Below are 21,140 nucleotides of genomic sequence, written 5' to 3'. Positions count from 1 at the left end.
CATCTGAAGCTGTGACTTTTTTGTAAGTTGTATGAGAAGCAGCTGTGGGAGCTGGGGTTGTTTAGCCTGGAGAAGGCTCAGGGGAGATCTTATCACTCTGTACAACTCCCCGAAAGGAGATTGTAGCCAGGCGAGGTTTGGTCTCTTCTCCCAGGCAGAAACAGGACCAGAGGAACTGGCCTCAAGCTGTGCCAGAGGAGGTCAGGCTGGACATCAGGTGAGTTTCTCGGGACGGTTGTTGAGCATGGGAATGGCCTGCCCAGAGGGGCGGTGGAGTCACCATCGCTGGAGTTGTTTAAGGAAAAGCTGGATGTGGCACTCGGTGCCATGGTCTAGTTGCCATGGTGGTGTTCGGTCAAAGGTTGGACTCTGTGATCTCAGAGGTCTTTTCCAACTGATTTTGCCAATTGCTTCAGTGATTCTGTAATGAGAGCTGTGAATCTACTTTCACAAGGATGCTCACTTAATTTTCCCTTTGTATTTTCCTTCGCATTTATTTCTCTGCAGATCCCGTGTGCTCCATTTCTCCCTCCCTTTTAATTACAGCACGTTTTCACTTCTGATTGCAGCTGATTTCAGCAGAGGTAAAGAAACTAAAATAGGTTAAAAAAAAAATAAAAAATAAAAGGCTCGGAGCCGGCACGCTCTGTTCCCAGGAAAGCAGCAGCCCCACTACTCCCCCCTGCAGGCCCGGCCTCGCCGCACGCCTGAGGGGCCGCGCCGCAGCCCGGGCAGGAAGAGGCGTGAAAGCGCTCCCGCTCCCGCGGTGGTGACGTGACGGAAGGAGCGCGTCCCGCCGTTTGAATCGCGGGGGCCGCCGGGTAAAGGCGGGACGGGCTGCTCTCCGCCCGCCTGTGCCGCGGCCCGCGGGGTCCCGCCGGCTCCTGCCGGGCCCCAGGTCGGGAAGGGACACGCGTGGCTCCTTGGCGCGGCACTCGGCTCTGCCGGCCCCGCTCCTCCCAGGATGCTGACGGCGTGCGGCATGCAGCGGTGCCACCAGGAAGCGCTCAAGAAGAACCGGGTGATGCTGGCCAAGCAGCTGGTGTTGAATGTGCTGGTGGAGCACATGGTAGAGAAAGACATCATCACTACGGAGATGGTGGAAATGATACAGGTACGCGGGTTATCGCTTGCGTCGTGAGTTTTATTTCTGGCTGAACTCGTTGTCGTTCCTTGCAGTGGCAGCATGGAGGAAACTCACCTGTTACCTGCACGGTTCGGTGTGGTTGCGCTCAGGGCACCTGCAGGGGTTTGGCTGCAGCGCCCAGGAGAACTGTAAGGCGCTTTTGTAGCGAGAAAAAGTGCATTCCCTCTAGGATTCCCTCTAGGATTCCCTCTGTTCTGGTGAGCAGTTGCAGCAGGCTGCACTTAGTGGATCGGGTGGTAGCTTCCAGTCTTTTACTGTAATTTTGTGCTTATCTTTTTTCTTATGCATGTAGAAGAAGGAATGATATGCGTTTCCAAAACAAAAATAAGTAAACGAATATGTTATATACCATTTTGTTGTGACACCCTCCACAGAAAGAATTTGTGTTCCATATATGTTTTCGGAAATTGCATGAAGCACCTTGCAAAGTTCAAGGCTCACTGTCAAATAACAAATGCTATTTGTTTTTAGGCTCGTGTTACTTTCCCTGTGCAGTGCATACTGTGGAGAGAAGTCATTGGAAATAGCCTGGGATTTCTGCCAGTCCCAGAGGGACGGTAATGCACAGAACATTGTGAGGGATGGACACACAGGTCTTCAGAGAAAGCAGACCAGAAAGGAAGTGGTTGAAACTGCATGTCAAGTGCATGTCAGGGCTCAAGTAAGGAAGTTTTTAGTCCCTTAGCAAAGTTCAGGGTCTTGTAATAAAGAACGGATGTTGACAAATAGGATTATGAACTGTTTTTTGGGTATGAGTGTAGAAAGTGTAAACCTGAGACTGATAAGGTTTTGATAGCAGTGAAGAAATAACTTGCTGATTAATTTTGAGTCATTGTCAAAGGTAATGTGAATCACTTTGCATACTTTGAGGCAGTGTCAAAGATATTAGATGCCTCATGGGGCCTGTCAAGGCTATCAGTGCTGAATTGTGGGAGCTGCAGGCAGTCTCACCTGAAATAGTTGTAATTTCCTAGTGGAAGAGAGCAAAGATACTATGAAACAATGCAAGCCAGAGAACGAATCAAAGACTTCCCTGGGTTTGGGCTGGAGAAGTTAATTTCTTCATAGTAGTTGGTTTGGGACTGTGTTTTGGATTTTTGCTGGAAACAGTGTTGTTAATGTAGAGGTGTTTTAGTTACTGCTGAGCAGTGCTGACCCAGAGCCAAGGCCTTTTCTTCTCATCCCACCTGCAATGCTGGAGGTGCGCAAGAAATTGGGAGGGGACACATGCGAGACAGCTGACCCCAGATGACACAAGGGATCTCCCACTCAGTTCGGTAGCATGGTCAGGGAAGAAGGAGGAAGGGGAAACTGAATGACAGAGCATGGTGCTAATGATGCCAAGGTCTTGGTGCCTGTGTGGACCATTCACTTAAGAGCTGGGCTCAATGGTCTGTGGATCCTTCCCACTCAGAATATTCTGTGATTTTAAGTCACCATTGTGAGTGATGGCTTGGAATGGCTGGATGCCAACAGGAAGCAGTAGATGAATTCTTTGTTTTGCTTTGTGTGTGTGCCTTTTGCTTTACCTATTAAACCATCTTTATCTCAACTTTTCTCAACTTTGTTCTTTGGATTCTCCCCATCATTCCACTTGGGGAGGAAGTAACTGAGTCTCTGATGCTTAGCAGCCCACAGGAGTTAAGCAACAGCATTGGTGAAGTGTGGATGGTGAGTAGGGGTGGGATTTGGTGGCCTGCAGTTTGTCACCTAAGGTGGAGCAGGGAGAATGGAAGAAGAGGGAAAAAATCCTCTCAAGGTAATGCCAGAGAAAGTACTCTTTTTGCCAAGGTGCTGTTACAGTTAAAAAGTATTAAACTGAGACTGAAGGGAAGAAACCTAAAGGAATCTTCCCCTCCAGATGTAATTGAGTAAAGGGGAATGCAACAATACTTAGTAATGGTTTATCAGTAAAGAGAAAGGTGTTACGATAGGTAAGTCATGTAAAGAGTAATAGCTTAGTGGAAAAAATATGCCTAATACAATAAACATACCTAACTAAGAGCTTAAAAGTGTATAAATAGCAGTAGCAGCCTGGGCAAGAGAATGGAGTGACTTGAACCACTGTTGCAGGCTATTGATCTGGAAGTTGCTACAAAAAAATAGAAATATGGCAGAGGTAGAAGGAAAGCTGGAACTGCAAAATATGCATTGTGCTAGAAGGATAGAAATGAAGGGAATGTTTACTGGATAATCTTAGGCGTGACAGTGCTATGGAGAAATAGCAAAGTGCATTTATAAAAAAAATCTCGAGTGGAAAACACTTTGTCTTACCTTTCATTTTCCTGTAGCAGGTCTGTGAATTTTTAATATTCTTCCTTTCTCTGTCACAGTCTTAGAAGTGCTGTTAAGTAGCCTGTTATTGAAAATGTATTGTGATGCTGATCATCAGGTACCTTAATGGAAAAAGGAGGAGCCAAATGCCATTGTCTGATGAAACAGAATAGGTTATCCTGGATATTATAACTGACTGGTTCTATATATATCCTCCTACTCCTGCTATAAGTCAGGAAATCAAGATCTGGATAAATAGTTCTAAGTAATCTTTTTTTAAAAACAAAGCAGCTACACTGGTCCTGTTGGCTTGATTTAAGCTAAACAAAAGAAGAAAATGGTTCTGGAAATAGAGCACCGAAATAAATTTCTGTAAAGAAAGTGAAATAAATCAAGGAGCTCAAGGAAATGAAGCATGACATTTTTTCCAAGTGTGAGATATCAAACCAGTACTGAAACTTTACCACAAGTAAGAAAAGATGGGAGGGGGAGTATGTTGCAGAAAGAGCCCCTGAAGACAAAGGTGGTTGAACTGGATGAGGAGCTCACAAAGAATATGAAGAGTAAGTAGAGAGTTTATAGGTGTAAAACATTGGAGGAGAACCAGTAAATAGAAAGCTTCCTTTGATGTCTGAAGTGTGGGGAGACAGTAGGATCTGGCAGTATTGAATTTAAATTGGGTCATTCAGAAAGATACTAAATCATGTGAGTTTTTTTTCCCACTGTATACACTTTCAGTAAAGAGTAAAGAAAAACATTGTGTTTACTTTGTAGTGAAAATGATGTTATAATTATTTAGGTGAAAACCCAGCAGAAGGGGATTTCAAACACAGGAGAAAAAACTATGGTGGAAATAAAGTGGGACAGTGGAAACAGCCCTTTTTAAGGCAAGCTCCAACATCTGCTTGCATAAATGCCTTCTTGTTGGAGCATCAGATGTTCTTCCAGAGCTCTGGAATGGACTTCTGAAATTGCAGATATTGTAGCAAGAACTTTTTTGCTTTTTAAACAAGTTGAGTACTCTGTGCTGTAATCAAAGGCTGAGATTATGTAGATACAGAGATTTAAATTGTTGATCACTAGACAATAATGAAGGGATCACTGATTTTAACAAGTGACATAAATTTGATTGGGATGTTTGTCAATTATATATGCTTTTTCTACGGATTCTGCAGGAGTATAATAAGGCTAATATGGAATTTTGACAGGAATTCAGAATTTGTTTACAACTAGTTTCTGTTATGCAGATTATCAAACCCATCTGTGAGGGGAAGGAAATAAATTGAGGATGTATTGGGAAATAAAATGAAAGAAATGTCTTATTAAATTATGAGTGTTTGCTGAACATTATTTAGCATAACCTAAATGGGATGTTGAAGATTAAGTCATATCAGGAGGCACAGCCCTTAAAGTGTTTGAGGAAGCATTAAGGAAGAAGTCTGCCAAAAGCTGACTTCTGTGCATGCAAAGAGCAGAGTATGAACATTATGGTAATTTCTTAACTTTTCAATAAAATTTGTGTTCTGGTGCTTAAGGTCGGCTTTTGTTCTGAACTATCACTTAGGCCTTAGAGTCATAGACTGTGAAAAAGATGAATGACCTTTAGCTTGTCTCAAAACAGCTGCAGGCCTACTAGAAAGGAAGAAAAATTCATTAGCTGCTTTAGAAATCAAGTCTCAATTTACTTTATTAGTTACAATGAAATTCAGTGAGCTTACAGCAAGATGCAAATATATGGAGCTGGTTATTTTTGATGGACTAATGGAGCAGTGTTACCCGGAGAAAGGTACCTTCATACTTCTGGGAAGACGCAAGTAAGACATTATTATTGGTACTTCTATTCAGTAGTACTCTGAAAATTCAGGATCCTGTGGGAATAGGAAATGGTACCTACACTGTTAAGGCAAAGAGGCCATTTATGAAAGAAAATTACTTGCTTCCTGTAGCAAATCAAGACCAATTTATAGAAAGAAGTTTGGTAAATAAGGGAAAGGACAGACCACTGAGGTCAATGAACACTGTTGATAAAGATAAATGCTCTTAGTCAGTCACGAATGATTAGGTCTAAAATTCTAAATAGGTTCATAAGCATTGGATCAACAAGATTTTGCAACATCCTCTCAAACAGTGTGTTGGGGCAAAAACCAAACTATTTTTGACACTGAGCTTGATAATTATGAATGAAACCAGATGATGTGATATTTTCTGTAGCAGAAGATTTAAACATGTTCCTCAAGGCTTCTTTTTTCTTGATTCTTCCTGTCGTTGCTGTATTGTTAGGCCTTAATTCTGTGTAACTCATCAGCTATTCCCAACTATTCTCCACCAAAGCAGAGATCTTGGATCTAAGTGATAATTTTAAAAAATACGATGAATTCTAAATAAATAAAAGTTATTTCTGATACCCAGTATTTTGTTATGTGATTTTTTTTGTGTGTGGTTTAGATTTCACAGGGAAGGATATACTTATGTAAATTATACATTTTGTTGGCAGATACTTGTTCATATTCTAACAATTAGAACTTCTTGGCACTGTGTCATTTTTTGTTGGTTACTTTTCCATGTATACTAGTATGTATTGCTTCATTGGTCTAAGTATTTGTCTGTACATAGGAAATACCAATCTGGAATTGACTGCATATAATCATTATTCTACTTAATGTTTTCTGGAGAATTTTACTATCTGCAGGCCATAAACTATTGGATAGTAGTAAAAGCATGTTTTCAACTTTGTGTATTCAGTGAGGAGAAGTAGGTACTATTCCAAGGATAACTGGAAGTAAAATTTCAGAGAGAATGCAGGGTATTACTGTGTGTGATTATGTATGAATTGTTGGCTTGTGTTGTCTTGTGCTCCCACTCTTGAGCAAACAGGGAACAGGGGAGTGTGAGGGAAATAATCATAATGGTAATGGTTCTAGCACAGCTAAGCATAGTGGTGGAATGTTTTTCTGAAATAATAAAAGAAAATTGTTGTGATGATTCATTGAAAGTTAATTATGTTGGGTGTTACTTGAGTATGGATTCTGTTTTCCCTCTGGGTTCAGGCCAAGTCTGGGAGCTTCGACCGAAATGTGGAATTCCTCAATTTGCTGCCCAAGAGAGGCCCCAACGCCTTCTCAGCCTTCTGTGAAGCTCTGCGGGAAACCCAGCAGCAACATCTGGAGGCAATGATCCTGAAGACAATGTCCAACCCGAGCCATGAGATTGCAAGGGTACAACAGTTGTTTTTTTTAAATAAGATGGATGGCTTGCATTTCAGATTGGGTTTGGGCACAAAAGGAACTTTATCAAATGGGGAAAACTCAGTTGTTTACAAAGGATAGAATGGTTTTGTTGCAAGTTGAAACTTGTAGTAGCCTTAGTAAAAGCAGAGAAGAAGAAACTTGGGTAGAAGAGAATTTTCATAAAGAATCACAAGGTGGTAGAGGTTGGAAAGGGCCTCTCTTCCAACTTCCCTGCTCAAGTATTACCTTCAGTAGGCTTCCAGGGTCACATCCAGGCAGTTTCTGAATATCTGTCTGCAGCCTCTGTGGGCAACCTCTTTCAGTGCTCAGGCACCTCACAATGAACAAGTGTTTCCTGGTGTTAAGAGGAAACTGTGTTTCCTCTGGGTCTGTCACTGGGCGCCACTGAAAAGAGTCTGGCTCTGTCCTCTTTGTACCCTCCTTTCAGGTATTCGTACACATGGATGAATTCCTCTTGAGGGATGAGGGATCACCTCCCTTCATCTCTTCTGCAGACATCACTCCTCCTAATGCAGCCCAGGGTATATTGATGGCTCCTGCTTGGCTTGACAGCACCACGTCCTTTGCCAAGCTGCTTCCCAGCTGGGTCACTCCCATGATGTATTGGTGCCTGGGAGTGATCTGCCCCGGTCATAGGACTTTGCATTTCTTTTTGTTGAGCTGTACAAGGTTCTTGCAGTATTCTTGCATCCAACAAGTTCTTAATTGATGTATATTAATAATCTAAAAATTGAAAGGAAAGTATTTTTGTTCTCTGAACTTTTTTGATTTAATATTCAGTGATTGTCTGAATAGACTCTTAAGGAAAAAATACTTTTATTTCTTTCTTTTGTTATTTTTTTCCCACCTTTTTACTAGTGTAGTTAGTATTGTACTAAAGGAAGAATTTTACAAAGGTTGCATGTTCTTAGTGCACTGGCAAGGATGGAAACTCTCAGTAAACTTATTTTATACAAAGGAAGGGAGAGCAAATACTTCTGAACAAATGTTCTCCTATAAAAATGTAAAATTTATTGGACTACCCTTTAAATTTTTTTTTTCAATTTTGCTTTACTGTATAAACAATGAAATCTTGACAGCAAAGAAAAATACAGGAATCACCAGACAAATCAAGTTTTTGTTAAGACTAAGGAAGCTAGGATGACCCCACTGTGAAGATTCTAAACTGAGGATTTGGGTAGAAGTGGAGCTAATCAAAGAAGGGGAGGAGTCTTGCATTGGAAGAAAGTGCTTCTGCTGTCTTGTCATGATGTTTCTTTTGGAAGTGGACCATGATGTTGTATTTCAGTCATTTTTATGTGTATGTAAATGCATGTGTCTTTTCTCCCATGATACCTTCAGCTTTGTACTATGGAGAGAAAAACTAGCTATTTTGTTACTCTTTTTCATGGATTTATTGATGTCTTGTAGCTTGAACACTGTCATGAGTCAGATCTTCCATACCCTGTCAGTGAGTCCTGTAATTCAAAGAGACCCCGTTGGCTTGGTGAGTTGTTCATGATTTGCTACCTGGTTTGCTCCAGCTAGTTTCTTAATAATGTCTAAATTCAAGTCTAAAAATAAGATACTTTGCTCATCCCAGGAATACAGACTTGACAGTAAACTGACTATATGGTCAGAGAGGGTACTTTATAGCATATGGGAAGAGACAACCAATACATGTTTCTTGTTAGCTTCATTTATTCTTATGGGACACTTCATTACTTAAAACATACATGTCAGTAAAATTCTAGATTTTGCAAAGATTTTCTGTAAGATTAATAGAATTTCATTGAGCTAGTGCTCTTATAAGATACTGGCTTCAGGCAGTATTCCTTAACCAAGACGTCCTTCTTAAAAAAACATGGTTTAAGGCCTTATATGTGTTATGTGGGTCCAACTTGGTTTTCTGTAGTTTCTGCCAAGTGCAGCAAATCAGCTTTTCATTAACATGCGTTTGCAACTTAGACCAGGGGACTGGTCTAATAGACAATTGTTGGAATGAATCTCCTTGCTAGATTTATGTTGCTTCTGGTAATGCCTGGAGTACAGTAATTTCACGATTACAAGCCGCACTGACTATAAGCCGCATCCTCCGGGTGTCGGCAACTTTTTGTTCTTTGTTCATACACAAGCCGCACCCAATTATAAGCTGCTCTGTCATTCACAGTGAGGATCCCCGTGCAACTTTCACAAAGTGACCAATTAGTAACAGAATCGCGGGAACACGGCATTTACTGGCTTGGGGCCGTGCGGGCTCGGCCCAGCTCCCCCTCCCTCGCCAGGGAACGGCCCCAGCCCGGCTCGGCTCCCCCTTCCCCGCCAGAGAGCTGCACCGGCCCGGCTTGGCTCCCCTCTTTCCCTCTGGGAAATGCTTGCATTTCTGGTTGGCAAATTTCTGAATTCTTTTTCATATATTAGCCGCTCCCAAATACAAGCCGCACTTCCGGGTATGGAGCAAAACTTAAGTCAAAATGGTGCAGCTTGTAATCGTGAAATTACTGTACTTTTTCCCATACCACAGGTTTACCTTTATGCTGGTTACTGGGAGCTCTCTCTGGTGTTAAAGAACAAGTATCTAATTTTTTAGAAACTTTTTTATTCGTGTGCGAGGGTTTTAGGTTGGGTTTTGATTTTTTTAGAACATATGTTCCTCCAACCAGGAAAGCCATGCCTCAAAAGGCTGAAGGAGGATTTCAGAAGAGATCGTGAATGTCATTAGCTCACTTTATTTGGTACAGAGCAGTGAGTGTTTGTCTGCAAATGGCAAATAGTTGATTATCATTCCCCTCATCTGCTGTTATCCAGAGGAAAGTGTTCAGAGGCAGATAAAAAAAGAAAAAGGCTTTGCACTATATGAAAGTTAGAATTGTCTTGTTTGATCACTTATGCATGTGTTCAGTATGGGAGGCCTTTTATGAAAGGAAAGAACTATTCTGTTTGAAATTTTCTGGCAACATTTTGTCAGCCAAACTCTGAAAGTAAGAACATACTGTACAAAACAGCAGAAAGCACAAGGATCTTAAATTAGATGAGAATTCTGTTTTCATATTCTGTAGACTAGGCCTTAGATAAGGCTAACCCAAAGACAAGCAAAAATAAAAGCTGTCAGTTATAATAAAATAAGTATACTGTTACAGCACTTTTTTTCTCTTCTGTGTTTCATTTTGTGTCAGTAGTCCTTGATCAAACAAAATTTTTTGAGGTATTAAATATGCATAAATGAATACAATTCAGAATTTGTAAGTTGCTACCTTAATGTAGAGTTTTGTGTCTGATTTTTATTTTTATTTTATTGATATATTTGGTTTTGCACAGAACCAATAGAACACTGCTTGGATAATGGAGATGGTCCCTCAATTCCTGCAGTGAAGTATTGCAGTCCTGAATTTTATCGCAGTCATCAGCACTTGGTAAGTTACTGGCAGAGAAAGTCTTAAGGTGTGAGAGATGTGAGATGTTTGGATCTATCAGCTGAACATGTGCCACTTCAAATTGAGTTGAAATGCTTCATTGGGATGCAGATCAGGGTTGTGCTATTTGTGTAACTGAAAGGTGTCACCACCAGTTGTGTGCTCCATTTGACATGGTTCTCATTTACAAGTGTCAAGAAATCCTGAGAAGTTCTGTAACTCTAAACAAGCCTCTGCCTCTGGTTTTTTGGTCATGAAGAGCTTTGTGAAATGACTTTTCTCTACTGTTGCTCTCTGTGAGCTGTCAGTATTATTGCCTCAAGTTTATTTGTCTGTGTCCTCATCTTCTGGAAATGGCTGTAAGATCGTAAAACTGCACTTTCAACTACCTAGTAAGTTGGCTGTTTTAATTGTCAGCTGTACCCAATAGAGTCCTTAGGCTTAAGAACCAGATCAGGATTGTGTGCTAGAATTCTACCTGTGGGTAGAACAATCTGAATTTCTAATCTTCTGCTGCAGTTTGAAGTTATGTGTAATCTAATTACATTTTGTTGAATTTATCTGTAAAGCATAGATTGTGGTGGGGTGAGATTAAGGAAAAATTCCTTTGTGTGGAGGGATAAACACTTCATTAGGGTTATACAATGTCAGAGGGTCTGTGTATAACAAAACAGTTGTTTATGTGTTGGTTTTTGTTTGAGTTGAGTTTGTTTTAGGGGGGTTGTTGTGGGGTTTTTTGGAACTGTCTGTTGGGGTGACTTGATTAATAAGCAGTGCCAGTGGGAGCTTGACTAGGCTTCTTTTACATCTGTGCCTGGATACACCTTATTTGATGTTCTCCTTTGATATTAAATTTTGCTTCCAATTTACAGGAGTATTAGTAAGTGAATTACTATTGATTTGTTGTTGTTAGAATGGTAGGGACAGAGAGGGAATTTAATCTGAAGACACTCATCTTATATTAGTTCTTATCTGTTAACCTCTTTTGCCAGTTGCATAATTTTAAAAGTCAATGACTGATAGTTCCTTGCTGTTACAATTACGCTCATTGCTATTTTACATCTGTCTGCTCCCAACAGTAATTAAGAAATGTTGGCTAAATTTTACATAGTGTTACCCTTTGATGGGGGTCACGAAAATATATGGGGCCCTGTTGGGGTGAGGAAAGGGGAAAATGTTAGCAATATCTAATTCACTGCTTGAAATGGATAAGCTGTGTTTCTTTCAAAATGAGGAATAAGGCAAGCCAGTCTAACTTATTAATAATAGTATCGTAGCATTGTCAGTTGTGGAGGCTGGCAAGCACAGGCATATCAAGTTGGTGTGGAATGAATGCTGTTCTATTCTAACACATTATTTCCTTGTGTAGTCTGAATTTACCTGTTTTTAATCTTCCTTTCAGGCATACAAGCTGACATCAGAGCCACGAGGCTTAGCGCTGATCCTCAGCAATGTCCGTTTCAGTAGCGAGAGCGACCTGGAATATCGCGCAGGGGGAGACGTGGACTGTGCTTCCCTGGAGATGCTCTTCAGGCATCTCGGGTATCGAGTCACTGTTTTGTGTGATCAAACTGCACAGGTAAGGGGGTGATCCCAGTACTTCACACCTGGTGTAGATGAGAGTTTGTTTCATAATTGTCTCAAGAGGTTCCTTTTGGCATGTAGCCAAGCTTTGAAGATGTGAATTATCACTTAAGAATAGAAAATAAGGCTAAACATGATGATGTCTCCTCTCATAATGATCAACATGAGAAAGCTTGGAAGGCTGAGTTCTTCCAATGGATAGTAGTATCACAAAGGACTACAAGAGGTACTACTCTGACCCTAGTGCAAGGGGCAAGAATTTTGAGACCACACCTGGCATGTGTGTTAAAAGCACAAATTAATTAAGTCTCCAGTTTACTCTAGATAGACTTTTCCACTGTCTCCTAAAAGTTAAACTTTGCAAATATTTGATGTACCTTTGCTATTGTGATGTTTTCAAGTCCTTTCACTGACGAAGTCAATTGGCATCCTATTTATCAGTCTTCCAATATCCATGCAGTTCAGTTCCACTCTTTCAGTACTCACTAAAAATGTGTATGTGCTTCACTTATGAAAATTGGTTGGTGTTCCACGACTAACTCAATCAAGCTACTCTCCCTAGGACTGCAGTGTCTGTCTTCTCCAACATCATTTGATCTTAGTCCTTTTAAATCCCTATGAATTCAAGTGGTACAGGATCTGTTAAAGTGTTTTATTCAGGAACAGACCTTTTGCAACATTGATGCAAGATATTTGCACCTGCCTTGTTGTCAGAGCTTCTGAAGTTTCCCAGTTTAAATTTTGAATTGACCACTAGTGTCTGAATGCCTGAAGTCCCAGAGTATATATCTGTTAAGTTGTTCCAATATCCCAGCCAGATTTCAGTGTAAAACCTCTGCAAAATATCACTTGGTTTTCTCTGTTGGCCTAAGTGATTCCTGCTTCACAGTGTTATACATAGGACTGAATATTGTATAAAAGAACAAGAATATTTTGCCTCTTTTTTTAATAGAACACATATTTTTTACATAAATTTGATGTGTGTAGGGGTTTTCTTTGTAACAGAAGGGCCATTTGTATTCTTCCCAGAAAAATGATTCACTTTCCCTGCGGAAGTCTGGAAAGCATTGAACTATTTTATTTTTACCCTGTTCTAGGAGATGCAGAATGCATTGGAGAGATTCTCCAAGCTGCAAGATCATCGAGATGTGGATTCCTGCATTACGGCTGTGCTTTCCCATGGTGTGGAAGGTGGGGTTTATGGCAGTGATGGCAAACTACTAGAGGTATATTACTGATTCTTTATCTCTTGTTGTAGGTTATCTCTACGAAAGTAAAAATGTTAAAAAAAAAAAAAAATTATAAATTATGCAAGACGGGATTCACATTTTTTAAAATATCAAAAAAAGCAAGAGCTGGAGGGAAGAAAAGGGCAGGGGCTGTCTGTGAGAGGTCTGCAAAATGAAAAATGGCAAGCAGGAGAAATTGTCTCTCTGTATAAATGCTAGGTAGAGTGCATGAACCCAAGCAAGTATGAACCTGGGGAGAGGGTGGAAAAGGGATGTGTTTGTCACACACTGAGTTTGCAGATAAAGGGGAAGATACCAAGACTGGTGAGGTAATAAGAAAAATACAGGGAAGCAAGGTGAGGCTGGGTTTGGCTTACAGAAGGCTACAGTGAAGAAATTTCCTTTCCTCTCTCAGCTGCAGGAGGCTTTCCGGCTCTTTGATAATGCAAACTGCCCAAATCTCCAGAATAAGCCCAAAATGTTCTTTATTCAGGCCTGCCGGGGAGGTGAGTGCCCAAACACTAAAAGCCACGTACTTGCCATTAAGGCTCATTTTGCACACATGCACACCCTCACATTCAACTTGCTGTCAACTTTCCTCTTTGCTTCTCTCAGGTGTAAGTGGGACCCATATTCACCTCCCTCTGCCCTGCTGCTGCCACTGCATCTGTTGCTCTGTAAGTGTCTTTAGCTCTGCATGAGGTGTGTGCATTGACTTGCAGACCCCAGAGCTCCTTAGTGACATAAAGCTCTGCTATATTGCACTCATTCCTTGAGGCTTCCTCGTGCTGTGCTTTGCAGTAGGGGGAGTGGGGCACATGATGCACAAATAGCAGCACAGCATGGAGCAGTACACTAGCACCAGTCTTGCTGAGATCCTGTCTTTCTCTTGATCCTCCATGTACTGTGTCTTTTGAGCTGTCAGAGTTGGTTCCAATTATTTTGGTGATTTTGTCTCTTTCCTTTATTTTAGCCTGTTTTCAACCTCAAATGAACATTCCTTCCACCCTTTTCCACATACATGCTGTTATACAGAACTCTTTTCATTATTCTTACAGACTTGTTCTTCTGTGCTTTCTATACCTTTTTTTAAAATTCTACTGTTCCTTTTCCTTCCTTTTGGAACTAAACAAACACACCTGTAACTAGCTTTCAGATCTGCTAATGACCAAATATTTCCCCCAAGTATTTGGACTCTATAAAATTGCAGATATTCCAAAGTGAAGCTCTGTCTTATAGTTTCTTTTTTTCCATTGTGATAGAGGAGTTTTCCTAGTGTGTGTGCTTTCCCTCCTGCTTTTCCCTTGTTCCTTGCAGTTGTCTCCATTCTTTCTCATTTTTAGCAAGCTTTACAGTTTATCCTCTAGTCTCGACTCTTGTTTAATCCCAACTCAGTGAAAAGCCTGAAATCTACATGAAGTATTTCTGTGACGAGAAATATTTGGTCCTTTTAAGTGTTTGGGAATATTGTAACGTGCATGTTTGCAATATGAATTGAATCTGATTGCTTTCCTTATGTGAATGAAGATTTAGATACTCTTGAACAAATGTGAATGTGCAGATTCAGGGTGGAAATAAGTGTAATAAGACAGAGTTTTCAGCTGACCTCATTAGGTGATTATGTTTATAATCATGTTACCATAATGAGTCTGTTAAGACTAAGAAATCAAGCTTAGCCTTTATGTTCCCAAAAAAGTCGCAGTTAAGGAAGAGTGGTAAAGTTACTTTGTATTACGCACAATGTTTAGAACTAGGATATTGTAATAGAAAAGGATTAAAATACTTGAAAAACTGGAAGGAAAAATTCAGTTTCATAAAAAAACAACAAAGAAGGCAAAACCCTGCCTTATCTAACCTCTTTTAAACCTTGATTAATAGTTGGAGGGGAAAGCCAGTTACAAAGTAATTGAACTGTCAACAAAAACGTGTATCTTTTAGACGGCATTCAAGGGACTATATAAATATTATTGTCAACTTTGAAATGGTAGTCAGTCTATCTGTGCCATGCAAGTTAGCTGGAACTAGTTGAAACAAGATGAGAAGTGCCTAAGTTATTCTTCTTCTCTAACCTTACATTGTAGACCTGCTCTATCTTCTATTAATGACACATTTTTAAAATGTAGACAAATGTTGGTACAGTCCTAATTCCCAAAGAGCTTTTGTCAGGAGTCTACTAAAGAAGTTAAGTAATCCACCTACAGTCATGGATCAAAACAGTGGCAACAGAAAACAAAGGGAAGAGTTTCAGTGTGGCATAAAATGAAACTTGGAAGTTGCTTAGTATCTGTGTTTAATGTAGTAGATTCAAAGGAGTGAAAAATTATGCTAATAAATGGGTAGTTGGCAGTTATTTAAATTAATTGGCAGAACAGCTATCTGGGAGCTTCAATACAATTTAAACAGACTAGATGAATCTTTGGCAGTGGTTCTATGAATTAGAGGTTAAGTATGCAAAGGGTTAGTGCTTTACACATTTTAGTTAAGTTGATTGAAGTGGTGTTTGAAGATGTGCATGAGGAAGATGTGTTATTCTGAAATGTAATTCTGAAGCTTTAATTTAAAAAAAGTTTGATTTTATACATAATGGCATGATAACAGTGTGAATAATAGAGTTTGACAGAAAAATTTCCTGAGCCTTCTGAAATAAAATGTACAGTGAACGGTACACTAAATTTTTTAAAAGGCAGAGAACTGGAAGGATTTTGAGAAGTGTGATAAAAGACATGAAAAAAGTGTGGTTAAAAATGAAAAAAATTTGCATTGCTACCCTAAAGAGATGAGAAAAGAACTTAGTGGAAGCCATTATGAAATTTTGAGCTATGGAGACTTTAATTCTAGGCCGTTTCAGACAATCCCACCCTTCCTGCTGCTGCTTGCTTTTTAAAGGAAAAGAACATTGTTGCTGACTTATGAACTGCCCACTTTCTGAGCATAATTATGAGATGCCACCTGTGCCACTGCCTGTTAAAGGGTTAGAAATCCAAATGTATTATTTAGGCATGAGCTAGGAATAAAAATTGAGAAACATCTTAGGGGGAAGGACTCTGAAGTGGAGACTGGAGCCTCGTGACACTAGACTCTGATTCTGCCGTTAGGAAGTAAGAATAGTAGATTCTCATCTCAGAACAAAAGAAAACAAAACAGCAAAATTATATGGAAAATCTGTAAAATGTAATTTTAATTTTCTTGCAACACAGCTGGACTATCAAAGTTACCACCACTAAGCAATTACTTGATTATGGTGGAAACTGCATCATGTAGAAAACCAATTGAGAATATCTACACTTGCATAATACATACTAATGAATCCTGGAAAGGGCATTAAATGCACTCCAGGTTTTAAACTAGTCTCCATGGACTGGAGTTCTCTTTCGTGTTTGAGGTCGGATTATTTTTCATTTTTCTGCTGCACAAATTATGCTTTTAATTGAAGCAAGCGGTATTGTAATCATGACTAGGTGAGATATTTGGTTCAGGTTTTCTACATGTCCTGGATGTAGGTCTTAACAACCAAAATTACTGCTCTTCTTTGAGTTCTGCAGTAAATAGATAGTTAGCATTGCAAAGTGCACTAGACATTTTTGGATATTTCTGAGGTAGCTATGAGTGGAAAATAAAAACTTCATGGCTAGGTAAACCATTAATGGTGGAAAGCTACCAGAAACTTCACTGTTTCGTGGTTATTCCATGTTCTGTACAGGAAGAGGTGGGAGCAGAAATCAGGTTAGGTTAAGTAGGTGCAGCTGTTGTTGGTATCTACATGAGTTTGTGCAGTAAACTCTCAGAGTTTAAAACAGCTGAGAAAGCCTAAAGTTAATGCAAAAATTTTCTACTTGACAGTAGTTGTGGCATTGCTGACCACAAAACTAAGGAAGTACAGGAAAGCTACATCCAGTAATTCAGGATAATTTCTTCTCCCCTTCTCCCTCTCCTTGTTTATTGCCACCACAGATGAGTTGGACCAGGGAGTGGATCAAAGAGATGGCAAAGAGTGGTCAGACTCTCCAGGCAGTGAGGAGAGCGATGCCAACAAGGAAGAAAGTCTGAAGCTGCGGCTGCCGACACGCTCAGATATGATCTGTGGATATGCTTGTCTGAAAGGTACTGGCCCCTAAGTGTTTGGGCATAAGGAGGTGCCATGTGTCTGTGTTCCCCAAAAGCCTTCATGGTAGGCACTCTCTCGCCAGGCACTGCAGCCATGCGGAACACCAAGCGTGGCTCCTGGTATGTCGAGGCTCTCACCTCGGTGTTTGCGGAGGACTCCCGACACACTCACGTGGCTGACATGCTGGTGAAGGTAAAGCATGGGGGCATTTACTCTCCCACTCCTACCTGGGTTTTGAAGGGCCTTCCATTGCTTCAAAATGCTAGGATTAATCTAGTACTATTAAAGCACTTTTCTTGCCTTGTTGGTAGCAAAATTACAGTTCTTTCCTCATTCTTATTTACTTATTTATATACAGTTCCATAGCAGTTTAACCCATGTAAAAATGGTGTTTCTTTGACGACTCCTGTTTCATTTATGTGGGTCGCATGGTGAACTTGGAAGTAGAGTTAATACTGCTTGCCAAGAATTACTTTTCTTCTATAGAAATAGCTTTTTTTCGGGTGAATTAATTCCCTGAACATGCACACAACACAGCTGCCAAAGCACCAGCACTCATACAAGGTAAAGATTGCGAAAGTGGAGGAAGAAGGAGTGAGAAAAGCAGTGTGACCACAGCAACTTGAGCTGCTGTGGAGCTGCACCCTAATTCTTTATCCTTCTTATAATTAGGGGACTAATTAATGCATTAAACAGAATAATCTGGGAGTACAGAAAGAAATGACATTTTTCTTCCTTCTTTTTAAACCTTCCAGTTACTTATTTTTTTCTTTTCATCTCACATCTAGGTGAATAGGCAAATCAAGCAACGAGAGGGTTATGCCCCAGGCACTGAATTTCACCGCTGCAAGGAAATGTCAGAATATTGTAGTACACTCTGTCGGGACCTTTATCTGTTTCCTGGTTATCTACCAGGAAAATAACCTTGCCAGCTCTGTTTGAAGATACTGCCAAAGCTGAACTTGACTGTGGATATCTGTTTTCACTTTTACCAACTATGACATCAGATGGGAAACAAGGAGTGCCAGTCTAATTCTTTGTCTTTTTCTAAAATAAACTGGCAGCTCTCCTTGTAATCGGGCTCAGTTCAGGGTTTAAAATTCTAATATCCCAATCGGATCTGTATGTATAGAAAGTGATGGAAACAGGATCAGCATTGGAACTGGAAAGAAGTGGGAACGTCCTTTGGAAGGATACATAAGGGCATTTGTAAACAAAGTGAATGTGAAAATGGAAATGTATTACTAGTACAATATTTAAGTGAAGGCTTTCTGAAAAGAAAAACAGTCAAAAGATGCTACCTATCATGCTTGTACTTTAACAATTTTAAATACATTTTGCATGGTTCTTCATACAGGACAGTTGACTCCTGTGCACATTAGAAAAGGGCTCCTTATAAAGGAGAATCCTCCCCCTCTCTAAAATGGAAGGTTATTGTTCTCAGTACTCAACACTTTCCATTTTGATCACTTAAAAGTCTATTTTTCTACATTCCTTCTATAGCCAAGTTATCTCAGCTTATCAGCAAAACATGTAGAGGCCAGACAAATATGCCTACATAAAATGCCCCAGAAATAGTTTTGAATATAGAAATTCTAGATTAACTCCCCTTAGTCCCAAGAGTGAACAACTGCATGGAATATTCCTTTTGAGGAATTTGTTTACATAGTACTTATGTGTCACAATAAACATTCAGTCCACTAGCTTCTCAGGAGTCTATAAATTGCACTGTACAACTGAAGCCCTGAAACTCTACACCCTTGTACAAGAGGTTCTTTTGTCTTTTTAATTAACAAAAATATTCAAGGCAGCTTTTTACAATCAAAGCATGTTGCTTGGATTGTTTATCGCTGCCGTTTTATTCTCTTTTAAATGAGAGGGAAGTATGTTACATTATTATCCTTTTCTGTGAGTTTTCTTTCTTAATCCATGATCATTTAAAAGCATAATCTATCACTTCTTTTGGAAATTCCTTCCACAATCTCTTCATACTGTAATTTATGTCTTGCTGTGTCCAGCTGCAGTTACTCCCACTTGATGTGACATGGGAGATAGGCATTGTTCTCTTTTTGTGGTAGAGCCTAAATCCTGAGATACTGGATTACATATGGGCTACAGGCGGCTCACTTCACTCTCAATCTCTCCATTTTGTAGCACTAAGTTGGCATAGCTCCTGGCTTTTTTAAAATGTAAATATGGCTTTTAAAATATATTTTTCAGGATAGAATTATGAATGGGAAGCACAAAGGTATATGGAGGGAGGCTGGAAAACTAGGCATGTGCTCTTTTTATTATTCTGCCTAGAAAATGAAGGCTATGTTTCCTCCAGCTGACAAAGGTGCAGCATTATCTTGCATTTATCCTACACACAATGTGATGAACAGAACAAGAATCATACTTGCCAATTGGTGCCTTACTCTGAAGTCTAATATACCAGTTTAGGGGCTCCTGTACCTCCCTGGAGTATAAACACTGTCTTCCTGAGTGCTCCCTCTATGAAATGGTGCAATATTTTACAGATAGGTTTATTGATGAAGCAGTCCATTCTGATGGATTGAATTTCTGTAGAATTGCATCAAGTTGCGTTATCACTGCCACTTTTGTATATCTTTTTGTATACTTGTATTTTACTGCCTTGAGGTGTCAAAATAAAGAATTTTTGTTTGATTAATCTGTGAAGTGTCTTCCATTTAGAGAGTCAGACCTCTGCAGAAATGGAGGTTCTACATAAAGAGAATTATGTGTTATTTCTTGAGATAGCACATCCCGGAGAGGATTTTGAACTCTTAGGCAGAAGCCTGCTACTTACAGCTGCAACCACTCTGAGCTGCTTGTAAATTTTGGTTACAGCTGGGCCAAACAAAGACTGATACATTAATAAAGAGATATGAGGCAGAACCACCAAGCAGGAGGCTCATGTTGTGCTTCAGCACGTAAATTACTGATGTTGGGAAAATTTGGGGCTTGGTGTTTTTGAAGGAAAAGTTGGTGTCAAAATGAAGGGTTCCTGGAAAAAATGAGTCTTGGAAGGAGGCAGAGGCTGATGCCATCTGTCAGAGAGATTCTGGAAGGGGAGGAAGGTCCAGGCGATCAGAGAACTGCATGGGAAGGAATGCCAGGGAATGCTTAGAGCCTTGATGCGTAAAGCCCAAGACTTGTAACTGGGAGCAGCTGTACAACACAGAACTTTCTGTTCCACCTTGACAAATGAACCATGATCTTACTGCTGGGCAGGGAAACTGAGATCAAAGTAATGCACCTGGGAGAAAGTCAGCTAGTGTGAAGAAGGTAAAAGCTCTGTTCTTGTCAGTTCTAAAAATAATCCCAAATCTCCAGATCCACCAGAGGTTGCCATTTACCATGTTTCATCTGTGACACCTTGAAGAGTTGTTTCCTGTCATCCATAATCTCTTTTTAGTGAAAGAGTACATTGTTTTATTAAAAATACTGAATTCTGATACAGGAAATCTAGTACTGATGTTAGCACTGGAATTACCAACATCTGCCTGTGCAGAAAGTGATTCTAGTGGGCCAGAAGATGAAGTAAACAAGATGTTTGCATTTTCATAGGTAAATTTTGAACTACTAGCATAGTTTAAGGAATTACTTTAAATAGCTGTAATATCAGGGCATTGTTAACAGATTAACATTTGTTCTGGAAACCAGAAGAATAAGGTCAAGGGTTTTATTTGAGATCCAGGGTGAAAACTGAACCCGATGTAGACAATGTATTTTTAAAATCTAGAGTTGCATGAGAACCACATTTATGAACACAACTATTCAGTAAATTAATAGAATTTTAATTCTGAACTGATTTTGCTTCCCTATTTGTGATTACTAATAGATAGTTAAAGGATTGGATTTTGTAAAAATAGTCATTGGTCCCCTTAAAAATTAGGATGTACAGAATGGTATTGAAAGAGAGCATATGCTTCCAAAACATCAAAAGGTTTGGCTAAACATTTATAAAACATCTTATAAAATTTATGCCAAGATGAGGCTCCTAACATGCACTGTACCTGTGTGTTATAATTTGTTCTTACCCCTCAGGATATGAGAATTCTCCACTATATCACAACAGTAAATTATTAAGTTAGGAGAAGGAAATGCAAGATACTGTTATGGAATAGATTATGTCATCTCTGTATGCATACAGGGAAC

The 21,140-nt window shown here is 39.9% G+C and overlaps 1 protein-coding gene across 3 annotated transcripts; it reads left to right on the top strand.

The window, feature by feature from the left end:
- The first annotated feature begins 842 nt into the window (after positions 1–842).
- Positions 843–19,646, top strand: CASP2 (caspase 2). Of its 3 annotated transcripts, none has more exons than XM_033053550.1 (10): positions 843–1,114; positions 6,469–6,636; positions 8,080–8,155; positions 9,967–10,061; positions 11,464–11,640; positions 12,743–12,871; positions 13,290–13,380; positions 16,826–16,975; positions 17,062–17,171; positions 17,768–19,646. In XM_033053550.1, the coding sequence occupies exons 1-10, from the start codon at positions 965–967 to the stop codon at positions 17,900–17,902; spliced, it is 1,281 nt and encodes a 426-aa protein (XP_032909441.1). In that variant the 5' UTR covers positions 843–964; the 3' UTR covers positions 17,903–19,646. The 3 variants fall into 3 exon arrangements, 2 of the variants coding, with proteins under 2 accessions (XP_032909441.1, XP_032909440.1); XR_004417211.2 differs by lacking the exon at positions 17,768–19,646 and adding an exon at positions 13,490–13,551 and having other exon boundaries at positions 1,026–1,808; positions 17,062–17,153; XM_033053549.2 differs by having other exon boundaries at positions 1,026–1,808.
- The last annotated feature ends 1,494 nt before the right edge of the window (positions 19,647–21,140 follow it).

Source organism: Catharus ustulatus, chromosome 2, assembly GCF_009819885.2.
Source record: "Catharus ustulatus isolate bCatUst1 chromosome 2, bCatUst1.pri.v2, whole genome shotgun sequence".
Taxonomy (NCBI): Eukaryota; Metazoa; Chordata; class Aves; order Passeriformes; family Turdidae; genus Catharus; species Catharus ustulatus.
This window is presented reverse-complemented; position numbering and strand designations above follow the sequence as displayed.

What these genes read in the sequence shown, in the direction of transcription:
- CASP2 (XM_033053549.2), top strand. Translation starts at nt 1,602, where the DNA reads ATGCTATTTGTTTTTAGGCTCGTGTTACTTTCCCTGTGCAGTGCATAC. An exon ending in GTGATGGCAAACTACTAGAG is followed by an intron (nt 12,872 to 13,289) that starts GTATATTACTGA and finishes TTCCTCTCTCAG; the next exon opens with CTGCAGGAGGCTTTCCGGCT. An exon ending in TATTCAGGCCTGCCGGGGAG is followed by an intron (nt 13,381 to 16,825) that starts GTGAGTGCCCAA and finishes TTGCCACCACAG; the next exon opens with ATGAGTTGGACCAGGGAGTG.